This window comes from Schistocerca gregaria, chromosome 5, assembly GCF_023897955.1.
Source record: "Schistocerca gregaria isolate iqSchGreg1 chromosome 5, iqSchGreg1.2, whole genome shotgun sequence".
NCBI lineage: Eukaryota > Metazoa > Arthropoda > Insecta > Orthoptera > Acrididae > Schistocerca > Schistocerca gregaria.
The window spans coordinates 386218280-386240233 of record NC_064924.1 but is presented as its reverse complement, the minus strand read 5'-3'; the positions used below and the strand labels follow the sequence as shown (position 1 = coordinate 386240233).

The window sequence follows — 21954 nt, the reverse complement described above, 5'->3', positions numbered from 1 at the left end:
GCTGACTTACCAACATTTGGATTGGTGTAATCCCAGCTTTCTGCATCATTCTTGTAAACATTCAGTTTAGTTGGCTGTAACAGAACAACCATGTGAACATTTAACAACTAACATAAATACTGACAATGCAGGTAATTGTATTTATGCAGAAGATTTGCTCTGTGTGTTTGGAGTAATGTTCTCTATTGTCTTCTACTAAAATTATTTTCGTTCCTGAGTAATGAGAAGGACAATACAACTTAATACTTTTACTCGATAGAAATTTGTCTTACCACCATTGCCGATCTTTCGATTTACGCCTTCACTTTGATCCTACTATCGATTTCAAAATTGTTCTTTGAGAGCTATTGTTCAATTTAAGGATGAGGTAATGGAAATATGAGAAGTACCCTGTATTCCCCTTTAGTCTTTGCTTATTTAACAACAACATATACACTAACCATGTAGCTGTCAAGTAGACTAGATGTTCACAGACAAATTTTAATCCATCGTAATCTAGTATATGCTAATGCTAGTTAACTTTTTCAAGTGTGTCACTTGAAACATTTAAAAACATAATAAAATTAAAAACTGCGAAAGTTTTGTTTAAGAGTGATAAAGAAGGATACAGAAGTGGGCAAATTACTTTCGGTACATGTTTGTGAACTAAGATTCAGTTGATTTTGTCAATCTTTTGGCTAAATCAAGCTTTTTGGTCAGTTTCCTGTTATGAATTATAGAGCGATAAGATACTTAATCGCGACTACCTTAAAATTCTGATGATTTACGTTTAAGATTTAATAAGAACTTAATAGCTGAAAATACATTTCAGAGATAAAAATACAGAAACAGCGCCATTAAGGCGTGCGCAATATCTGACAAATGTTAAGCATTTACGATCTCTAAGGTTTTCTGCCAATATGAATACCTAACAAGCCTACAATGCAGTAAATATTTCCATGTTTTTCTTTAACTTTTACTTTTATTAGCAGAAATGTTAAAATTGTTTCGAGTGCCCAAGTACTCCCGAAACCACCGAGCCTGTCCTTATCCCTCTCCTTCGCTTTCCCGTACGTAATACTAGACTGACAGCATGTTCATTTTCACATTTATCCATTACTTCCTTTGGAAGCGAAATACTTCAATTCTTTTGAATTTCTGATGGAACTTCTCTAGTACTGCACATGTAATTCAGAGCTTTACTTTTTCTGCCCTACCATTTAGCCTAGATGCCTCTACGAGTTCCTCTTATTTCATCAACAGGAGCATTCATCTGCAGCATCGTGCAAAGATTGAACTTACCGCATCATCACCATCTTTAACTATATTCTCCTATTCAACTAGCTTAATTTCTTCAGAGTAGCTATAATTTTGTCCAATTATTCTTGCCATATTTCGCCTCTGGTTGCACTTCTTACCTGTTCATTTGCAATCACTGCCCTTTTACTGTCATCTCTAAAGTGATCATGTATTAGGTGCTAACATCCATATTACTCTGCTCGATGATTTAGGAACTTCATCTTACACATTCTTTTTTTAGTTCTGCATCTCCAGATTTGTGTAACTTCAACAGTTTTTGCAGCATTATAGTTGTCTTACTTGAAGTTGTACGGAACAATGGCATATCTCAAATTTCACTAGCTTCAGGTGCTCTGAACAACGTTTTTCATTAAGTGTTTGAATATTTCCTTTACTATAGTGTCGTACAGTGATAGATTTTGAATACAATATTTCGTCTTCGAGTGTTATATCCTATATACACACGCAATCAAATGTCTGGGAATCTTTATCAAGAAAGAAAAATGTAGGCGCAGCTATAATGACTTAAGTTCACACTGCCCTAAGAAGCAAGCATAAAACGTTTTGAGTCTCTAGAACCAGTCTCCGGGCAAATTACACCGCGAACAAGACATTTTTTGGATTCTTCACAACAATCTAATATGAAGGATTTGGATTGCCAATCGTTTCAGATATTAAGATGAAACTAATATTCTATCACTGATTTATTTGTGGGTCATGCCGAACAGTCTTACGAAAACTGTCACGCAACGATAGTGCGAGAGGCAGCTGTTTAGAAGTTGAACTAACGATATAAGACGACTTGCAAAAAATAAAATGAATAGCCTCATTAGTAACGTTACATTTCAGAAGCAGTGTCGTCAGCCCAAGCGTGTTTTGGGTCTCTGAATACCGCTCATTAACTTTTAATTTAACGTCGTTAATGTTCTTTATATAAACCTTCCTAGGACGCTATAGATAGTACAGCCACGCGCAAGGTTCCTCTTCCCTGTGGATGACTCACTCGCACAGCATCCCGGTAGTTGGGTAACGTTTTGGACTAATTCTGTAACTCCTGTTCCATTCTCAATCTACGTACCGGTGTCAGGAGAAACTGAACTTGATGCCAAAGCAAATGTTTTCACATTACACTTTCATCATAGTTAATACCGCCGAGATCACGCCGAAACAGTCACAATTCGGCAATTTCAAGAAAAATGTTACAGCGACTGTTAAACGAAAATTAGCATATTCTTAAATATGAATGATGAGCAAAAGGAAATTTCTTTACGGTGCGAAAATAATAAACGAGACAGTTTTAAGGTGTGAAAGATGGAAAATGCCAATACGATTTTAAGAGCTAAACTTTCTCGCTTGTTTCATTAGAAAAGCATCCCTGTTAATACGAGCTTTCAGAAAGTTATACATTTCACTCCACAGGAGTCTAGCTGAACACAATGAGCGATCGGTTGTAATAAATGCCACATACAACTGTGCAAATCTCTACCTGTATTTATTATACGCTGCCAACAATAAACGCACGCGAGTGCTCAATAATGATGAACAAAGCGTGAACGTAGTTAACATGTAACCTTGAACTTTGCGTATCATCTACCCCAGTCTCGTGCACATGTTGCAATCAATCATCCAACAGTAGCTCCTCTCCCTTGCTTCCAAACGGTTGTTTATCGTTGTGATAGTGGTATTCTTTGAGATGTTTAGAGAGAAATTTTACTGCTTTGAGTATGGGCTGGGATAAAATATATCTTACATCCTAGGTTGGGTTCCCACTTTAGAATTGGATTATAATTTCTTTTAGATGACTGGTATCGTGGTCGATGCAGACTTATGGTCCAAAACTGGTAAGTAATTTTTATAGTAATACAGAAACTGAAGGTGGTGATCGTGCAAATCTAAGGGTCCATCATAGAAAATGCTCTTTTCTCTGAAAGTAGAGCATGATGCATCAACAGGAAATAATGAACGTTTATTACTATGGACAAATGGATAGAGTGCTGTAAGAAGGGATGCAACAAGCATCCGAACAAGGAGGTACTCATTACACATTTGGCGAGGTAGTTGATGAAGGGAAAAGTTTTTTTTTCATATAATTAAGAGGAAGACTTATAGGAAATGATTTTCACAAGTGTAACACCAACAGAGTGCAAGAAGTGAGAGACTGAAGCATCCACACCAGACTGGGAATCGATTAAATCTTACAGAACTGAAAGCATTCACAAGAGTTTGTTCTTTTTAGCTACGTAGAAAACAGGCTATTAAAACTTAGAAGCAATGTTCTCAACAGATGATACGGATCAAGAGATATTTGGTGCATAATTTTCGTGAAGGGAGTAATTTTTGCTTGCCTTCGTTTCGACAGTGCCAGTACAATATCAAAGAAAAAATCTGGTAGAACAGCAGCTATTTCATGGATATTTCAGAAGTTGGTTGAGAACTGCCAAGAAACGTATTGAATCTGGGAATATGCATGCACAGATGAATTGCTCATTGGATTTCGAGCAATATGTAAATTTAGGATGTAGATGCCAAAAAAAGCCTAGCAAGGATTGGCTTAATGATGCACGAATGAACTATTTTTCATGACTGATACATATAGTGTCAAACGCAGCGATGGAGAAACCTCAGCCAAAGAAGAAAATTGTATATTCCAAAATAGGCTGTACTCCGGCTCTGCAACCTTACTGCTGGAACTAATTTTAACATCACTGCCGACAACAGGGTTTCGTCCATTACACTAACTAAGGAGCTACGAAATCGGAGAAAAACTAGAAATTGCGAAAGACCTTCAGCAGACAGGTACCTTCCTTCGTGTTTGGTTTTTATGAGAATATTATTATTTGTCTTTTGGTACATGGTGCGGCGCAAGAACTTCCATATTTAAAAAACTAATAAGCGAAATACTGGAGGTATCCATTAACTCCTCTTTACATGGTGGTACATTGAAAGTCTTATTTCATTAGGTTTTGAAAGGTGAGCGCTGTTCTGCTCAACGCATTTGGAGAGTCGAAATCTGAAGTTTCGGTCCACTTTATCAATCATGTGTCTTATGTTGGCAATAGCAGCACGAATATTGTTCTACAGCTCACCTATAATCCGAAGAAAACTAGTATAAACCAATTAAGACAGCCACGACAAGAGTCGCCAATGGGTGTGTCGAGCGTGATGGCCACAAAAGTTCAATCCTCACTTGAGACGGTTGAGGCAGGGTTCGAGCAAGGGTCATTGTTTTCATACCGTGGCGCCGTCTTGTTGGTACCGCAACTTCCCCAAATCCATTCCTTGAAGTTCGGAGTGAGAAACTACTATTCCATCACCAGCACATAAAGCTCAGAAGAGACTATCATATCGTTTTCTTCAAAAAACGATGAGCCAATAATGAAAATTTTGAACAACACATCCAACAGTCACGTACCGAATTTTGTGTTTCTTTGGGCTACGGCAAATTTTATTTAAAAACTTAAAAGTAACAGTATGCTATTGGGTACAGCAGCTCACGTTCGTTCACAAACAATGTAATATTAGTATTCGTCATAATTTACCTTTAAGTTTATTAAGTCCCGGTTAAAGAGCTTTTTTTCCTCCAGTGTCGGCCGCGGTGGCCGTGCGGTTCTAGGAGCTTCAGCCCGGAACCGCGTGACTACTACGGTAGCAGGTTCGAATTCTGCCTCTGGCATGGGTGTGTGTGATGTGCTTGGGTTAGTTAGGTTTAATGTTAAGTCCCATAGTGCTCAGAGCCATCTGAACCATTTTTCACCAGGTAGGAATACAAAATAAATGTAGCCACGTCACGGATTAAAACGTAATCCACATATTACAGGAAACGCCACTTTACCTTTCACGAATTCATGGTAGATACAACATCATTACCACGATTAAGTGCGTTCGCCAAATTCTATTTACACAAATGCCGGATAAATCGCCGAAAATGAAAATTTCGTTAATACTTCAACAATAACGGATCATGTTATTTCTTACGAGCCTGACGTTTCAAGCGTTGAATACAGTGCAAATTAAAGAGCAATATTTTACAGATATTTGCAGCCGCTTGGCTTCGAAATTGCGTTCTGTTCCACCACTACAATAATCTTATTGTCTATTTAATCTTGATTTACAGCACAAACCATATCCAAAGGCATTCATGAAAGATGCCTTGCAGCTTATAAATTAGTGCGGAGAAATCTATGTATCAAGAATGCACTGGCCGCAGCCTCACTTAAGAGGACGGCCCGCTCGCTCCCCTCAGTTATAATTTTTTAAACTATCTTTTCTTCACACCCGGAAAGGAGAGGGTTAGTCTCTAGTAGAACTTCGGTCTTTTGAGATTACGTTGTTATAACTATATTTTTTACTCTTTCACGTCGTTACCATCTGTGACAAACGACTGTAGGAACCCATGAAATAGTTTCCGTGGCCCAAATGTCTTAAGTTCAAAGCAATAAAATCTCTAACGTTAAACTAAGCTACACATCACTGCCAAGATACAAGCACTAGCTTTATCTTTCTAACATCTGTCACACACCATCGCTCTGCATGCTGCGAATTACGGAATCCTACGCAAGCAAGGCGAAAATGTGGACTCACCACAGTTTTAGAAACATTTCATCATTCCGATCAACGACAGTGTTTAAACTCATTGTATTTAAACGTGAGAAGCTGCCTGATAATTTTGCAGGATATCGTAAAACTCATTCTGTGTCGATTTGGTGCTTTTGAACATGCGGGAACTATATTATTAAAGCGTGAATTTTACGGTTTGTATCAATGCTAACTTATGAAACCTGATTCTGCTGTACGTCACAGTTTTACTTAATTTCCCTACACTGGCAGATCCCTTGTTACAATTTAAAAATCACAAAAACCTACACACAGTAAACTTTATATACAACGCTCCGATGGGTGAGAGGGAGGGGAGGCGGAGGAAAAGATAAAAGAGGGGGGGCATTTTTTTCAGGACAGAGAATTGTGGTTAGGCGACAAAGAGGATTGCGGCAAGGCGTGGGTAAATATACTCTGGCCCACCAGCTAAGCTAACCGGCCGGCAGGCGGAAGGAGAGGCTCGTCATGCCTGGACCCGGCCTGAACGCCAGACGCCGAATGCTCTCTCTGTGGCTGCCTGCCAGCACCGTAAATTCGCCGGGACACTTCCTTTGTGTTATAACGGCCCGTTCTGTTTTAGCGGTCCTCGGAGCAGTTCGTCTTACAAAGTACTCTCTTCGTGATTATGGGTTGGAGGGCTTTACCTCACACTGAGCTAAACAGCATATTGCCCACAGCACAAGACACAGGCTAAGGCGCACGCACAAAAAGGAAGCCAGGTTTAAGTGGGGAAACGTCTGGTATGATTCGACCAAGAAACTAGGAACTGTGCGGTCTTTAAACGTGAATCATCTGGAAACTGTGGTAGGTCGGGTGAATAACAGCGTGTGAGGCGCAGCCAAGGGAAGCCAGTTGCCAAGGAACTCTAAATTACACTTGCCACTTTGGCAAACTGTCAGAGGTAGCGACAGCGAGTTGTCAAGATCGTGTCACTCGCACCATGGGAAAGTGGTTTACGATGGCATACATTCAACTTACAACTGAAACGAATGTGGACTCTCGTTATTGCGAAAGCTAAGAAAAAGATGATTACAGTTGCACACGTAACTAAGAGCATAGTAGCGGTCTTAATGTGGCCTTTAAGATGACATTCATTCCCGCTTACCCCTGATTACGCTGGTAACATGTGAAAACTAACTCACACATTCAAACTGACATTAATATCGCAGGAAACATAGTGAAAAGTAAAAACCGAAAATATTCCCGATGTATTGTTTCTTCCAATTACTTTCAGTTTACAGTAAAAGTAATCCTGTTCGCAATTCTATAGCAGTTTCAACGCCACAGTTTATTCATTAAGCCAAGTTCCAATGGAGATCGTAAACTATAGTAATTCCTCTCATCTAAAAAAAAAGCCCCTTGAGTGCCAGGTCTTAATAAAGCTAATCAAAGGATTGTGTTAACAATTGTGACAAACAATGTTACCTGTTAATGACTTAGCATCGTGATGGCGACGGAAAAAGTGTCCGGGAGGTGCATGATCAACATACAAAATAGACATCGTTGATATTCCAGGAAGCTTCCAAACAAACCATTAACTTGCACCACGTACATCGAATGAAGCAAAAGCAAGTTATTTCTACCAACTATTGGCCAAAAGCAGTGCTCATACCACACAGTTCTCTTACGCTCATTTTCCCCACTCTTCCTTGCTGTGGGGTAAAATCTCCTACTGTCCTTACAAGATCAAGCGCACGAGAAGTTCATCTGCGCTACAAATTTTCGGGTCGATTCCGAAGTTTGCTGTGCATCGTCAAATTACTGTTTGAAATGAGACAAACACTTCCGACTTCCCTTAACATCACTGTAACCTATGTCGCACGCAATATTATTTGCATAACGTAGTACGTCACTAGAATGGACATCCTGTAAAAATATATCGAGCAGCCTTGAAACGCACGAAACACGTTTTGGTAAGAAAGTGCGCCTTGTCCTCCCTTGAATATCCATAGTTTCTCGTGTACATTACGGGTTTTTCTTTCTTTCTATGCAGCACAGAATCTTCTATATACGTATGACGTATAATGCCCGCTTTTTGGACAACGACTGCCCTTTACTACGGTTCGCTGGAGACGGGATTGGTGGCTTCCTGTCCGACAAGGAACTACAAGGCTCGAAAAACTGTTTCAATGTCACTTTATTTGTTAAGTATGTATAGTCATCACTGTACTAATGCACAGTCTATTGTGCAAGGCAACACATTCTATTGACATCTTGCAGAAACGCTAATATTTCGTCTGCTACTTCTAAGTCTGCGAAGTTCCTCAGGTTCCTTTCTGACGAGATATCAAATTCAACAACTGTTGTAGATATAATGCAATGTTTGCTTTGTTTATCGGTGCCATTGCTCTGCTTTGTGTCATCCCAACCAGCACTACAAAATGTTGGGAGTTACTCTTTCACTAAGCAGTTTAAGTGCACTCTGTAGCCTCGTGTGCTCACCACTGGATACCTCCAATCCCGCTACCTGTTGCCAGCCAGTATTGTCGAAGCAGTATGTGGGGCGTCGAGTGCCGTAAACACAGGCCTTTTGCGACCTTGCACTCAAGTAGTTCTTTGTAAGAGAATGTTGCAACTTCAACGAGTGCCTTTACGACCTCTCTCGTCTCAGCTAACGAATTTGATTGGTTTGATAGTTCTATAAGCGATGTACTTCGGTAGCCTTGGTATTGTGATCGCCGACCGTGATATTCCTGGCTTTACGGTGACCCAGGATAAGACTCCTCTTAGAAAGTACAAAATTAATGACTTGTTATGAATGGTGCTTGTTGGAACAGATGGAGCCAGACAGCCACACCTCTTGGTATGATATGTGCACTTGTTTTAATCTAACTGTAGCTATCCTGGGTGGTACTGTGTCGAGACACACAACAGATCAGGTCTTCCGCAATAGTGAGTATGTGTATTCTCTCTTGTTGACAGGTGCCGTGTGTTTTCTGGTTAAAACCATTAACACTTAAAAAGCGAAGTTGGTTTCATTGTTTGGCATGTTATTCACCACAGTTGATCAGCAGGGTGAGTGGTAGGAGCCAGGGAAGGTTTTTGTTTTCCGTTTGTTGAAAAACTTTTGTTACTACATCGCATAGGGATGATATTTCTTCTCTCATGAGCGATATACAGGAGGTAAGTTGATTGACTCACTTTACTGTGGAAGGTCAGAATCAGTGGGTTATTCGTCGAGTCACTGATAAAGTCAACTTTTTATTTTGTGGTTTCGGGCGACGTCGGCTTTGAAGTTGTAGCAGACCCTACTTTTAGGCCGCGTCCTATGTAAGCGACAAAGGCGATTTGTCGAGTGGGACATCTTGACACGAGTCAGTCCACCTATAAGCGGCAGCATTGGGAGATACGATCTAGCGTCCTGCTTGCTAGTGACAAACTCCAGCCACAGGATGACTGCTTGCTACAGCCGTTTCTGTAGAATACTGCAGCTCACGAGTAAAGGCAACAAAAACTTAGGAAAATACGGGGACACAGGAGCGCCGCGCATGAAATTTACACAGTTTATCTTCGTAGATAATTTTATAATTAATATGATCTACTATGAAGATCACCAGACAAATTCTTAGAATATGCGCAGATAGGCAGAGGTGTTCAACTACTTCCTCAAATAACGGTTAGGGATTCTCGCGTGAAACACGAGTTTTCGAATTTCCAACAGCAGATACACGCGGAACAATGTCTAACGTTAAGGATGAAAAAATGAGGGACTTTTCCCTGGTGTCCGTGATGTAGCGCTAGCGTCTTTGGGGTTGGGTTCGGCTACTGAACTGACTCAACTATAATCTTATAACCTTTGAAATACTTTTTATCTATGCTGCTCTTCACATTGCTTCTCAAAAGTAATTTTTTGAGTTCGTGCCAAGGTACTTGATATTTTAAGTGAATACACACATATACCAGGATATCAAAAACAAATTCCTAATAACACACTGAACAATCATGAATTTTTAATTTTTGACTGTTGGCAACATAATTCATCAGTAATCAATGCGAAGTATATCAATAATCTAAAACTTCAATTGCCATACATATTTTGAGCATCATTTCAAGATATTTCAAATGTTCCTCGAATTGATTTCGTTTAGACAAACAATTTCACAAAAAAAAGTTTCTTTTTTCCTCAAGATATATTCTGAAAGCACGAGCTTACGGACATATCTTTTGCCTTCCCAGCGTCTTACATCCTTGAAACATGAATTTAATACTTTATTCGAAGGAAGCCTCGTAATATCACAACAATGTACACAACAGAAGTTGTTAATATCGTTAAACGAAAGGTTGAAATGTCAATGACTTTACAACAATTTCTTGCAGTGCACTACTTTATTAACAAAGTAAACAATTTCTTCTGAAAACGAATGATTCTCGCTAATTACAAAAAATCATTACAGAACGAAGCAGGCTCTCCCTTAAGTCTTTAGTAGTGAGTATATCCTCCCCACACACGATGAATTCTTGCATTCTGCAAGGCATGCTCTGTATGAGGACCAACTTTATCTTGGGTTATGACGTCTCCTTCCTCAATGACAGCTTCAGTGATGTCTTAAATATTATCAGGTGGATTCGGACTGTACAATGACCACCTTCAAAAGGTCCCATGTATGCTCAATCGCATTCGTGTCTGGTGCGTGTGCTCAATGCATTAGGTTGACGTTGCATCTTAGAAGACACAGAGACACTGCTGGAGTACAGAGTCATTATCCTATCGAAGTGCTGTGCGCCTCTACACGGCATCTTACTGCAGTGCTGAACAGATACACAATGAAGCTTAATACTGGACTGCTTTCGGTTTGCGTTGCAGCAGCGATATGTTTACATGACTGGGAAACTGTCACAAAGTATGCCACATAGTTAACACCGCCCAGCGGATGGAGTAAATGGATAATGCATGACGTGCCTTGGTCAATGAGACCTCTAGCACCGGACTGGATTTTACGATAGTATTCCCACGTAATTAAATATTTGTATAAAAGAGCCCTCACATTGATCAATATGATACACCGTTTGCTCATTTTTACTCTTCGTTTGGCTATGAAAATAATTATAAAAGCCCATTGTGTAATTTATAGGTAGTCTTGTTTTCATCCGGGGTCAAACATTTGACCAAAACGTTTGGAGCGTTAAATTATGCGGCAAAATACGTCCTCTTAGTGTTCTGTCACTTGCAAAAATCTTTCTTCCATATTTTAAACAGTTTCTGAAATATGATTTTTACGACCACTTTTTCCCAACGCGCAGGAAAGGTATAATCCGTCAACCATAATAATAAACCTTGTGTAAACATTGCACTATGTATTTTTACGCGTTTGCTGGATCCTCATTGGATTTCCGTTTCACGTGGGACTGCAGCCAAGCTGTGTTGAGTACTGTCAAGTACGATAATGTGGGACAACAGCTTTACTAGCTCACGTAACAGCACTGGCCGGTGACGTGGCCAGCTACAGTTTACACGTAAAGAGAGACGACCAGTGGAGCAATATAGCTTCGAATGTCATTTAATTGTTAAGCAGAATGAAATACTACACTGCAAATCTCCCGCAATTCTCTTCTTAGACGAAAACCGCAAGACGTTATAGTTTTTCGGTACTATTGTATTAAAAAACAAGAATGATAAAAATTCCCGACTTAACGCCAGGGTGCATAAGCAGTGTGTTAACGTAAAAGTGTACTGAAGGATTTCACCGTGTAGTTAAATACTGAAACCACTGAAGGTATTACTTTACAGACTTGTTTGGCAATCTCTTACCTCCCTTTTCCTAATCCGAGAAACACATTTCAGTTCTGGAAGTGTCACCTGCTACGTTGATAACAAGCCTAATAATACACGAGGCCAACCAGGCGCAGCATTTTCTCTTTTATAACTAACCGTTCTATATTCCGCCAGTGTCCGGCAGTGACGTATGAAAAAGCTGCTTGCGTTGGTTCCAGTATATCTGGCAGCTTAACAGTCTTGGCTCCCGATCAGTTCTGTTGGGTTCAAATTGCAATGGTACAGCAGCAAATGTAAAACTGCAGCATTTATATGGTGTGTTAAGCTGCTATTTTTCATGTTTCTACGATATTTATCTACCTCCGTGGAACAAAACGATGGTCACAGTCCAAATAAAGAGCATTTCGTTTTTCATTTTTGCCTTAAATTGCCATGTTTTTTTAAAACAACTGTTATGAACAGTCTTTCATAAAAGATCAACAATTAAGAATTTGTATTTGAAATAGAAAAAGGAATTTTGCGTCCAATTGTAATCAGATTTAAGACGACGTGCATTATTCATAAAAATACAAGATGTAGGGATTGCAAATTGAAAGAGAAAAAAAAAAACTGCTACTGGGGTGATTTGAACGAACGCACGAATATCCTCTCTTCCATAATATTCCGTTACGCTACCGACTGTGCCACAAATTCAATGTGGTTGTCTATTAATTGCATTGTATACAACACTTGGAAAACTTGAAAGCCGATTATCTCGTACACTTATAAAAACTTTGATAACAGCCTATTTCTTTGTAATTTTTAATCGTGTTCCGCGCGCGTTTGACTACGGAATAGAAGCCAGCCTCAGCCAGTTTCATACTGCGCATTAACAGCGCGACAATCTGAACTTAGCTGCAGAGGTTGTGACTGTACGAGATTTTTGAAATACAAACTATGCAGCTAATGCATGAGTGAGAAAAACGTTGATGGTTGTTAATTCATTTGAATGTATTAAAGTTTTGTTTATCATTACTTAGTAAAAGGTACGTAGTACGTAAGTAGAACCTACTACCAAGAGCATAAAAACAAAATACGTGCGCTGCGGCTTGTGACCAATCATCGCGTTTGTATTTGTTTATATCGGGTTTATAGTAGACGCGCGGCGCGCGACCTGTCCGCAGATACGAATAGCAGCTCGAGAATGATTAAATAAAAATGTCGTGCCGTCATTTCCATAGTTACACGCAGCACATAATGAGCACGAATAAAGACAAGAAATCCAGTTCGAACAAGCGAAGCTATCAAGCTGTGCAATAATCACGTTTCTCACCGAATACTCACCTGTTGTCGCTGTCCGTGTCTTCCGTGCTACAGCGACAAGATTCAAATATAGCTTAATTCGAACGTCGCCCGTTGTAACGGGCGACAAGCCGCGACACTGATCTATGACATTCCATCGTCGGTATAAATCTGATGTAAACCTTCCAGTAAGTATTCTTTCGCGTGGAGCGGAAGCAAGCTGTCGAGTACAGTCAAGTACTATAATAAGGACACGGTTTATGTTGTGCGTTATACTTAAACCAACTGTGCGATGATATGACCACCAGCTTTACCGCTGCATGTAACTGACAACAACGCTCAGCCAACTGGTACAACTAACTTACAGTGGTGTGACGTTTCAGTTCAGACGTAAAATGCGAAAGAAACAATATACCTTCTAATGGCATTTAATTTTAAAACAGAAAATGGCAAATCGTAGGCAATATGCCTCTTAGGTGACCAGACGGAAAACGTTAACATGCTCTCGACCTCTTCGACGTTGTAAGGCACGGTAATTAAAAACGACTAATGAAAATTCCTGACTAATAGAATGTTTCTGTATGAGCTATGTGTGATTCAAAAACAAATTGCTGGGATTTCACCATACGAATCTTACTTATGACGTGCTGCTCTGCCTACCGCCAGCGTACTTCAGGGACGTGTCAAAAAGCTTCGGCTTTTGTTCCAGTATGCCTGGCAACCTAAATGTGTCATTTCTAGCGACAAATCCTTTAACTTTGCTATGTGTAGTGTTTTCTTAACAATATTTCTTATAATATCAATAACTGAGAATCATATCTGCAATCAGAAGCCGGCATTTTGCGTGAGATACGTAATTGGGAAAACAGGTCGTGCGTTTTCCATGAAAAATGGTTTAAGTGTGTGTTAACTAGCATACATATGGTTTCCATATTTCAACGATTTATGTATTCAAACTTAACGAAAAAACCTAGTTAATGACCAGAGAGAGTTTCGAACCGTCCTCCAACTCATTACTCGAATAACAATAACAAGACTAGCAATTGCGGCAAGCATTTCCTTCGCACGACATCCTTATATTTACTAAATGGCGTTTTTCTACAAACTTCAAAGCCAATATTCATTTTCATCTTGTGAAAAATAAGATTTTTCACCATTTTAACGGAGTTCCAAGCATGTTTTTCGCTACGAAGCAGTGGGCAGTGTCATTTTCACAATAGTAATTAAGAGTGCGACAATCTAAGTACAAGTAGCGTTTACAGAGACACTGATACTCTACTCTATTTTTTAAATAAAAATTACGTAGTTTAAGTGTAATTATGAAAAACGTTGATGGCTGTTAATACATTAGAATATCTTAAGAGTGTTTCATTTAGAATGACATAATACCAAGTTATTTAATACATACTTTGAATCTCCAAATGCGTTACCACCACCAACGTACGATAGCTACAGCTGCTGACAAACATCACGTTTGTGTTTGATTATGTCAGATTTTTTGTAACGATGAACGAAGTATATACAGTGAGTCCAGAAAGTATTCGCCTAGATGCAAATCTTTTAGAGAACAAAGTCTGTTTAACATGAAAAGAAATTTACACAAAATCTAAGGAGCCAGTCATTTACGAACTACCTCGGTACGTCATATTTGTTGAAAAGCAAGAAAGAAACATATCCAAATCGGCAGGTTACCAAAATAGAAAATGTAATACAAGAGTTAGTTCATAAAAGTATTTGTCCAACTGAACATAACGAAATTCTGGATCAGCGTCGTAGTTCAACCACTGCGCGCAATCTATCGCCTGTTGTGGTTCAAAAAGGCGCAGACACAGTGCAATTAGCGCCATGGACCGTAAGGGTAGCGAGACGACGCTGATCGAAAGAAATTTCTTCTGTGCTTACATAATGTGCGCAAATATTACGGGATTGCTCATCAAAATCAGTTAGAAACCAACCACGAGCCGGACGCCCTCACACTGACTAATGCACACGTGAGATCTATCGTGAGGGAAATAAAGAAGAAAACTAAAATCAGCTAGGTCGGCTGGGGAGTTAGAGACTAGGGGAAAGAAGGGTATGTGCCGACACAATCAGAAATACCTTCTAAACGTATGGGTATCACGGCCGCGTAGCGCGCAAGAAATTTTGGTTCAGTGAACAGAATCTAGAGAAACGTCTTTATTCTGCAATGGAACATACATTCGCAAAGGAATGCCTCTGGAATAGATAAATATAACTTATTCGGGTAGGATGGCAGGCGAATGGTGCGGCGTAAGAAGAATGCGGAGTGTCACCACGCAACCTTGTGCCAACGGTTAAACACAGTAGTGGCTCCCTGATTTGTGTGTGCTGCATGTGTTGGAAAATTACAATTTCATAGAAGGTACAATGTACCACCATGTGTGTACCACCATTTTAAAGGACAATCTGAATCCTAGCACCAAAAAAATTAGGTCTGCAATCAATTTAAAAATTCCACTTCAAAAATATTTTGCGTCCCTCTTATGAACGGGTCTTCAAGCACCGTTACTTACAGGAATATGCACGGGTACAGGTAATGTTATGAACATATCGGTAACAGTCATTACTAGTGAACAAATAGTGACCGATATGTTACTATTTGTAGGCCGGTTCAGGGCTACTCGCGCTCTCTCTATAGAAGAGGATGATATTCTTAGAAGACCTGCAGTTCCTAGACACGATTTACGACCACAACGATAAGTTCGAAACAAGTGTTTTATTTTCGGCGAAGGAAAATTGGCTGCTTCCTTTCAGAGTTTCAAGATGTAGTGTAATTTTTCACATTCAATACGCCAGGTTTGCTCTGATCGGCCTCTACAGACAATTAGGATTAATGTGTCTCGAGCCAACTATACAAAACGCGAATAATGGTGAAACATTTGTGCATCGCTCAAATACACTCCTGGAAATGGAAAAAAGAACACATTGACACCGGTGTGTCAGACCCACCATACTTGCTCCGGACACTGCGAGAGGGCTGTGCAAGCAATGATCACACGCACGGGACAGCGGACACATCAGGAACTCGGTGTTGGCCGTTGAATGGCGCTAGCTGCGCAGCATTTGTGCACCGCCGCCGTCAGTGTCAGCCAGCTTGCCGTGGCATACAGAGCTCCATCGCAGTCTTTAACACTGGTAGCATGCCGCGACAGCGTGGACGTGAACCGTATGTGCAGTTGACGGACTTTGAGCGAGGGCGTATAGTGGGCATGCGGGAGGCCGGGTGGACGTACCGCCGAATTGCTCAACACGTGGATCCTACGCAGTGCCGTAGGGGACCGCACCGCCACTTCCCAGCAAATTAGGGACACTGTTGCTCCTGGGGTATCCGCGAGGACCTTTCGCAACAGTCTCCATGAAGCTGGGCTACGGTCCCGTACACCGTTAGGCCGTCTTCCGCTCACGCCCCAATATCGTGCAGCCCGCCTCCAGTGGTGTCGCGACAGGCGTGAATGGAGGGACGAATGGAGACGTGTCGTCTTCAGCGATGAGAGTCGCTTCTGCCGTGGCGCCAATGATGGTCGTATGCATGTTTGGCGCCGTGCAGGTGAGCGCCACAATCAAGACTGCATACGACCGAGGCACACAGGGCCAACACCCGGCATCATGGTGTGGGGGGGCGATCTCCTACACTGGCCGTACACCTCTGGTGATCGTCGAGGGGGCACTGAATAGTGCACGGTACATTCAAACCGTCATCGAACCCATCGTTCTACCATTCCTAGACCGGCAAGGGAACTTGCTGTTCCAACAGGACAATGCACGTCCGCATGTATCCTGTGCCACCCAACGTGCTCTAGAAGGTGTAAGTCAACTACCCTGGCCAGCAAGATCTCCGGATCTGTCCCCCATTGAGCATGTTTGGGACTGGATGAAGCGTCGTCTCACGCGGTCTGCACGTCCAGCACGCACGCTGGTCCAACTGAGGCGCCAGGTGGAAATGGCATGGCATGGCATCCAGCATCTCTACGATCGTCTCCATGGGAGAATAGCAGCCTGCATTGCTGCGAAAGGTGGATATACACTGTACTAGTGCCGACATTGTGCATGATCTGTTGCCTGTGTCTATGTGCCTGTGGTTCTGCCAGTGTGATCATGTGATGTATCTGATCCCAGGAATGTGTCAAAGTTTCCCCTACCCGGGACAATGAATTCACGGTGTTCTTATTTCAGTTTCCAGGAGAGTATATGCTCTAAGTTTATGCGAGGGAGGAGAGAATTGTTGGGAAATTAACTAGTTGGACTGTGAAACTTTTGTTAAAAGCTGTAGCCCTGCGAAAGGCAAATCCGTAATTTGAAGTTCCAGTCCTAAGAGAATTTGAAATCTATTTGCAAATTACTGATTTGGCTTTTGCAGGCAACAAGTCTTACCAAGCACATTTCACAATCCGACTGGTGAATCTGGCAATGCCTCTTTCCTACCCCTCCGAACTACGCAGGTGCCTTGCATCTTCAATAGTAACACAGCCTGACTGGGTACAATCAACAATCTGTAAGTGCGTCCGTTATTCTCATATCTCCGCAAGAGGTACGGTTACCCACCAACGCATGAGTTTCACCAGCTTTCCTGATTATTTTAATGCACTAGTTATATTCACAATCCACTTCGATAACGAGGAAGGATAACGTCCCGTCGGCAGAAAGCGTAGGAGTCTGAGCATACGCTCTAATCGATTAAGAAAATCAGCAGTGTTCATTTAGGACAATTTGCGGTAAATACGGGCTATATGAATCTGGATGCCTGGAGATATTTCAACCATCGTCCTGCAATGCATAACGTAGGTATTTTAATCTTATCTTGTCCTGTTCTCTAGTAGTACGAATGAAGCTGTCCATAACAGAAGATGCAAATAGGCATATCATCGGACAATTTCACGTTAGGAATTACTCTGGTTTCCCTAAAATCCAACTATATTATAGATATGTATACCATATTTGACATCGCCAATTACAATGCACTGAGTCTTCCACATACTCAGTCAGAGTTTAAAAAAATTATTGGTAGTTCTTTACAAAAGATTACGGCAATTAAAGTGTCCAGAGTACAAAACGCCAGAAACCAAGTTGCGTATCACAGTAGGCGGACTTTTATGAATCCCTACTTTAAACGGACCAGATTGTGCCAAACATACGGAACAATCCCTCGGCGACGAGGTACACTCAAATAGCGCATTAAGGTAATGTGTGCATCCAGGAGGGATGGCCACAGTTGGCAGTATAGATAGAAGCTCAATCACAGTATGTCCCGAGCTAGTCATCCGAAAGAAGCGTGTCTGTAGACCGTCTTTCATGGTTTTCATTAACAGTGTTACTTCATTGCGAAGTTACATTTTTTTACTACTGTTGAGCCAAGATAGTGCAATTTAAACCTTGCAACCCATCAAATGATACGTACGTGTGGTGTTTCCCTTTTCGGACATCTGCGAAAGAAGTCACTCTTCTTCACCCACAGCGGTACATATACATGATGGAATGAGGTTCTGATCGGCAGCAATTTAATTCAATAGCGAGAAAGTAAAATTTTTGTCGCAGCGAGTCTAACTGGGATTTCCCGCTCTACGCAAACGAACCAGACACCACAAATACATAAATCGATACGGCTTGATGGCCATTAACCCTGTGGCTCAGTGTCTACTACAGTGGATAACTTAATGGTTGCTTCTTTTGCATTTTCAATCAGTCCTGAGGCGGTAAATGCACACAGTTCACTGCAGTGGGCACTCGCTACTAAAGTGCGCGTCATTTATGACGGCGGCCAAGTTTAGGTTCGTTCTGCGCATCTGACGTCATAAAACACAGCCAATGAACAGGGAACGACGTTGCCAGAGCTCGACTGCAGTGCATAGCACGGACGAGTGTCTTCAGTTTTAGAAACGTTCAGTAATAAATTAATTGAACAAAAGCAATGTCTTGATAGGTTGCGAGTTCAAACCTTGTTCGGTGCTTAAAATTTTCTTTATTTAGAAACAATATCGAAGTCTTAAATCATGAATTTTATTCGTTTGAATAATTTTTTGAAATTTCTAGTAGCAACTAAAATCGACCATATTGAAGTATACGTTATGGACTTTCACCTCTTCAAAATTTTGTGAAATTGTTTACTACATCTAATGCTGCACAATGACAATTTTGTTTCTATGTTCAATGCAGCTGTTTATGGGGGGAAGGTATCAGTCAAGAAGATGTGTAAAGAATTACTGGGACAAATAGTTTTTCTGAAATCGAATGAAAGTGTGTCAAAGCAGTCTAAACACCATGTGTCTGCACACGCGAGCAGTGCAATGATGACAAGACAGCGCACATCGCGGAATGCGGGGAACACGTCTCTGTAGCAGCGAAAGGGTTAATGCGGCCGTGGTGGCTTTACTTCATAAACAGCGCCCGGCCCCCCCCCCCCAAACTTAAGTTTACGAACTTTACTATGGCGTTGCTTCCCTTGGCGCGTACAACTGGCAACGCAGCAATCTCCCGCGTCTGGGCAGGCATGCACAGACCGCCAAGATTAAACAATTTAATTATAGTGTTGTGTCCTCCTGCATACATTTTCAGCCTCATGACTGATTGAAAACGCCAGAGAATTGACGATTAAAAGTTGCCCACTGCAGTTATATTCATGCACCACAGGGTTAAGATCAGTTCAGTGCGGATGGGTCGAACGGAAAATTTGCTCGGATGGACACTTAAGGTGGCCGGTCGCGTAAAGCAGAAAATACGGGCCCCAGTAAAAGTCCGGTAAGAATTTTGTCGCCAATGAACTCATTTCAGTGCCCGATTCGGCTGATATCCATGTATAACTCCTGTTAATCTATTTCTTAGGGGCCTTATCCAAACCCCAAGCTAGACTTTCCCTGCATGAACATTTGCGCATAGAACAATTCCGGTAAGTTGAACTTTTAAGCTACACTATCACCAACTTTTGATCGCCAGTCTTCCTAACCAACTGGTATTCGCTGTCAGATTCTTGATCGGTTTCAATGTTAGCAACTAGCTTCATATTTTTACTCTTCGAAACGTCTACTCTATTTTCGTGATATGTATTATTAACAATGGCAGCTGCAATGCCTATTTTCTTGCGTGTTTGTAGTGGCTAACAATTACGATTACACTCACTGTATTTGCTGGATTCTTTCTATCTCTCTCTCGCTGTTACGTTGAAGGAATTAACTTTACTTGCCCCGTAAACTACAGACTGACTAGCTATCAATGTTCATGGGTCAGAGACGACTTTAACTTTTACACGTTTCCCCGTCCAAACTGTATGTCTGGATACACTAGACGTCGCATTGTCATTTTTTGCACGCGGCGTTTGATACGACCAGTGTCGACTACAGCACTTTGTAGGTTTCGTACTAGTTCGCGCAGAAATGTTTACGGTGACTATAGGCGTTAGAAAAGGCCTGACCCAACAGCGCTGCGCGAGCGCTAACGCTCCGGCCGCGCTCCTGCTTCTGAACCCAGCAGCGATTAGGAAGAACACAATGAATGCTGCAGCCGGACGTCGCTAAAGCTGAAAACTAGCTTTGTCCGACGCTAAGCAGTTTGCTGACAATACTACTTGCGCTAAGTTAAATTTGCGTTCTGTATTAGGGGAACTATTTCATCTATGGCCTTGTCCAAGACAGAATACAGAAACTCGTTCAATGCCAAATGGGGATTTCCCTACTTTTCGTATCGTTTAAAGCCAAGTAAGGAGCTTAATACCATATCACACACATTTATGAGCTGGGAAAACGTTTATTGGAACGTCATTACATCACCAGGCACACAGATGACATGATGCAGTTGTTTTCTCAGGAACAACAGCATGACACTGATAAAAATTAATACTGTAGAATAATCAGCTGCAAGACATGAAACATTTCCCACAACGCAAGGCAATGCAATCATTCGTGGATAGACTGGATACGTTCCAGTAATTGAAACACATGATTTCTCGGAGATTCGAAGGACAATGCACGACTGAAGATTCGTTTAGATTTGAGAGACTATTTTCGCTTTTCGCTGGTAATGCACCTTATTGCTTCCGCCTTGAGGTAAGACGTGCAGTGCAGCATCCTGCTCAACGATCTGTCTGTCCAATCCAGGAATTTACAAGACTATTTTTTGCCAAAGAATTTAAAAGACGTTACCCCAACAGCAATATCCTCCACAGCGAAGACAAGCAGCTGTCCTTTCAAGGTGCTGAGTCAAGAATGTGTGCAAACGTTTATTCTTCTCTTTTGAAAATAAATTCCGTTAACGTTTGGGCTTAACAGATTTTAATCTGCGTCCATCCTTCTGTGACTCACGAACCATAATTCTGTAATACTGAATACCGTAAAATCAAAATACATCACAATGTAATGTTAAATGCCGTTATGCATTACTTTTGTAGTTCTGCTCACTGTATTAAAGCTATCTAATTTATTTAATCAAGTAATGAAAGTTACTGCTTTGGAAGAAAAATAAGTTGAAAATAGACACGTGCTTATAAAAAATATGCTGCAATATTTGTTCTTTAAAGTAGTTGCACAGTGTTGCAAACACGTCTGCCTAAGTTTCCCGTATGTGCAGCCTCCGGAATAAAGCCGTCTCACTCAGAGCTGCTCGGAATAGCACAGTGGTGAGGGAAGCAGGAGCGCTCTGCACACACTCCTGCGCTTGCTCCGTGAGCGCAGAAGCTGGCCTGACCTGCACAAAAGTCACTATGCAGTATTAGGTATGGTTAATTGTGAGCAGAATATAAGATGTTCTTCGCGTACAGTGTAACTGACGATGGGATAAGTAACAGCTTTCAAAGCAAAAAATCTGGAGGCACGAATGTTCTAAAAACGCAGGGCATTTTCATTAGAACCCTGAGAAAACTGATGTCTTTCCCTATGACTTCAAAAAGCTATATAACCGCAATAAAAAAAATTAGAGCACTAGGACTACCCAAAACGTTGACTCCATTCAATACATCTTATCCATATCGCAGCCAAGTTACTAGGATAGGATGTTTTTGGTTTTTAATTAAAAAACCACTGCGTAAAATATAAAAACGAATTACACACACACACACACACACACACACACACACACACACA

The 21954-nt window shown here is 41.1% G+C and overlaps 1 protein-coding gene across 2 annotated transcripts in view; it reads right to left on the bottom strand.

Moving 5' to 3' along the window:
- LOC126273040 (heterogeneous nuclear ribonucleoprotein L) overlaps positions 1–21954 on the bottom strand; it is a 172188-nt gene that overhangs the window by 62880 nt on the left and 87354 nt on the right. For both annotated transcript variants that reach the window (XM_049976434.1, XM_049976435.1), the window contains exon 6: positions 11–74. In XM_049976434.1, the coding sequence (XP_049832391.1) occupies positions 11–74 (64 nt within the window). The remainder of the gene's footprint in view (positions 1–10; positions 75–21954) is intronic.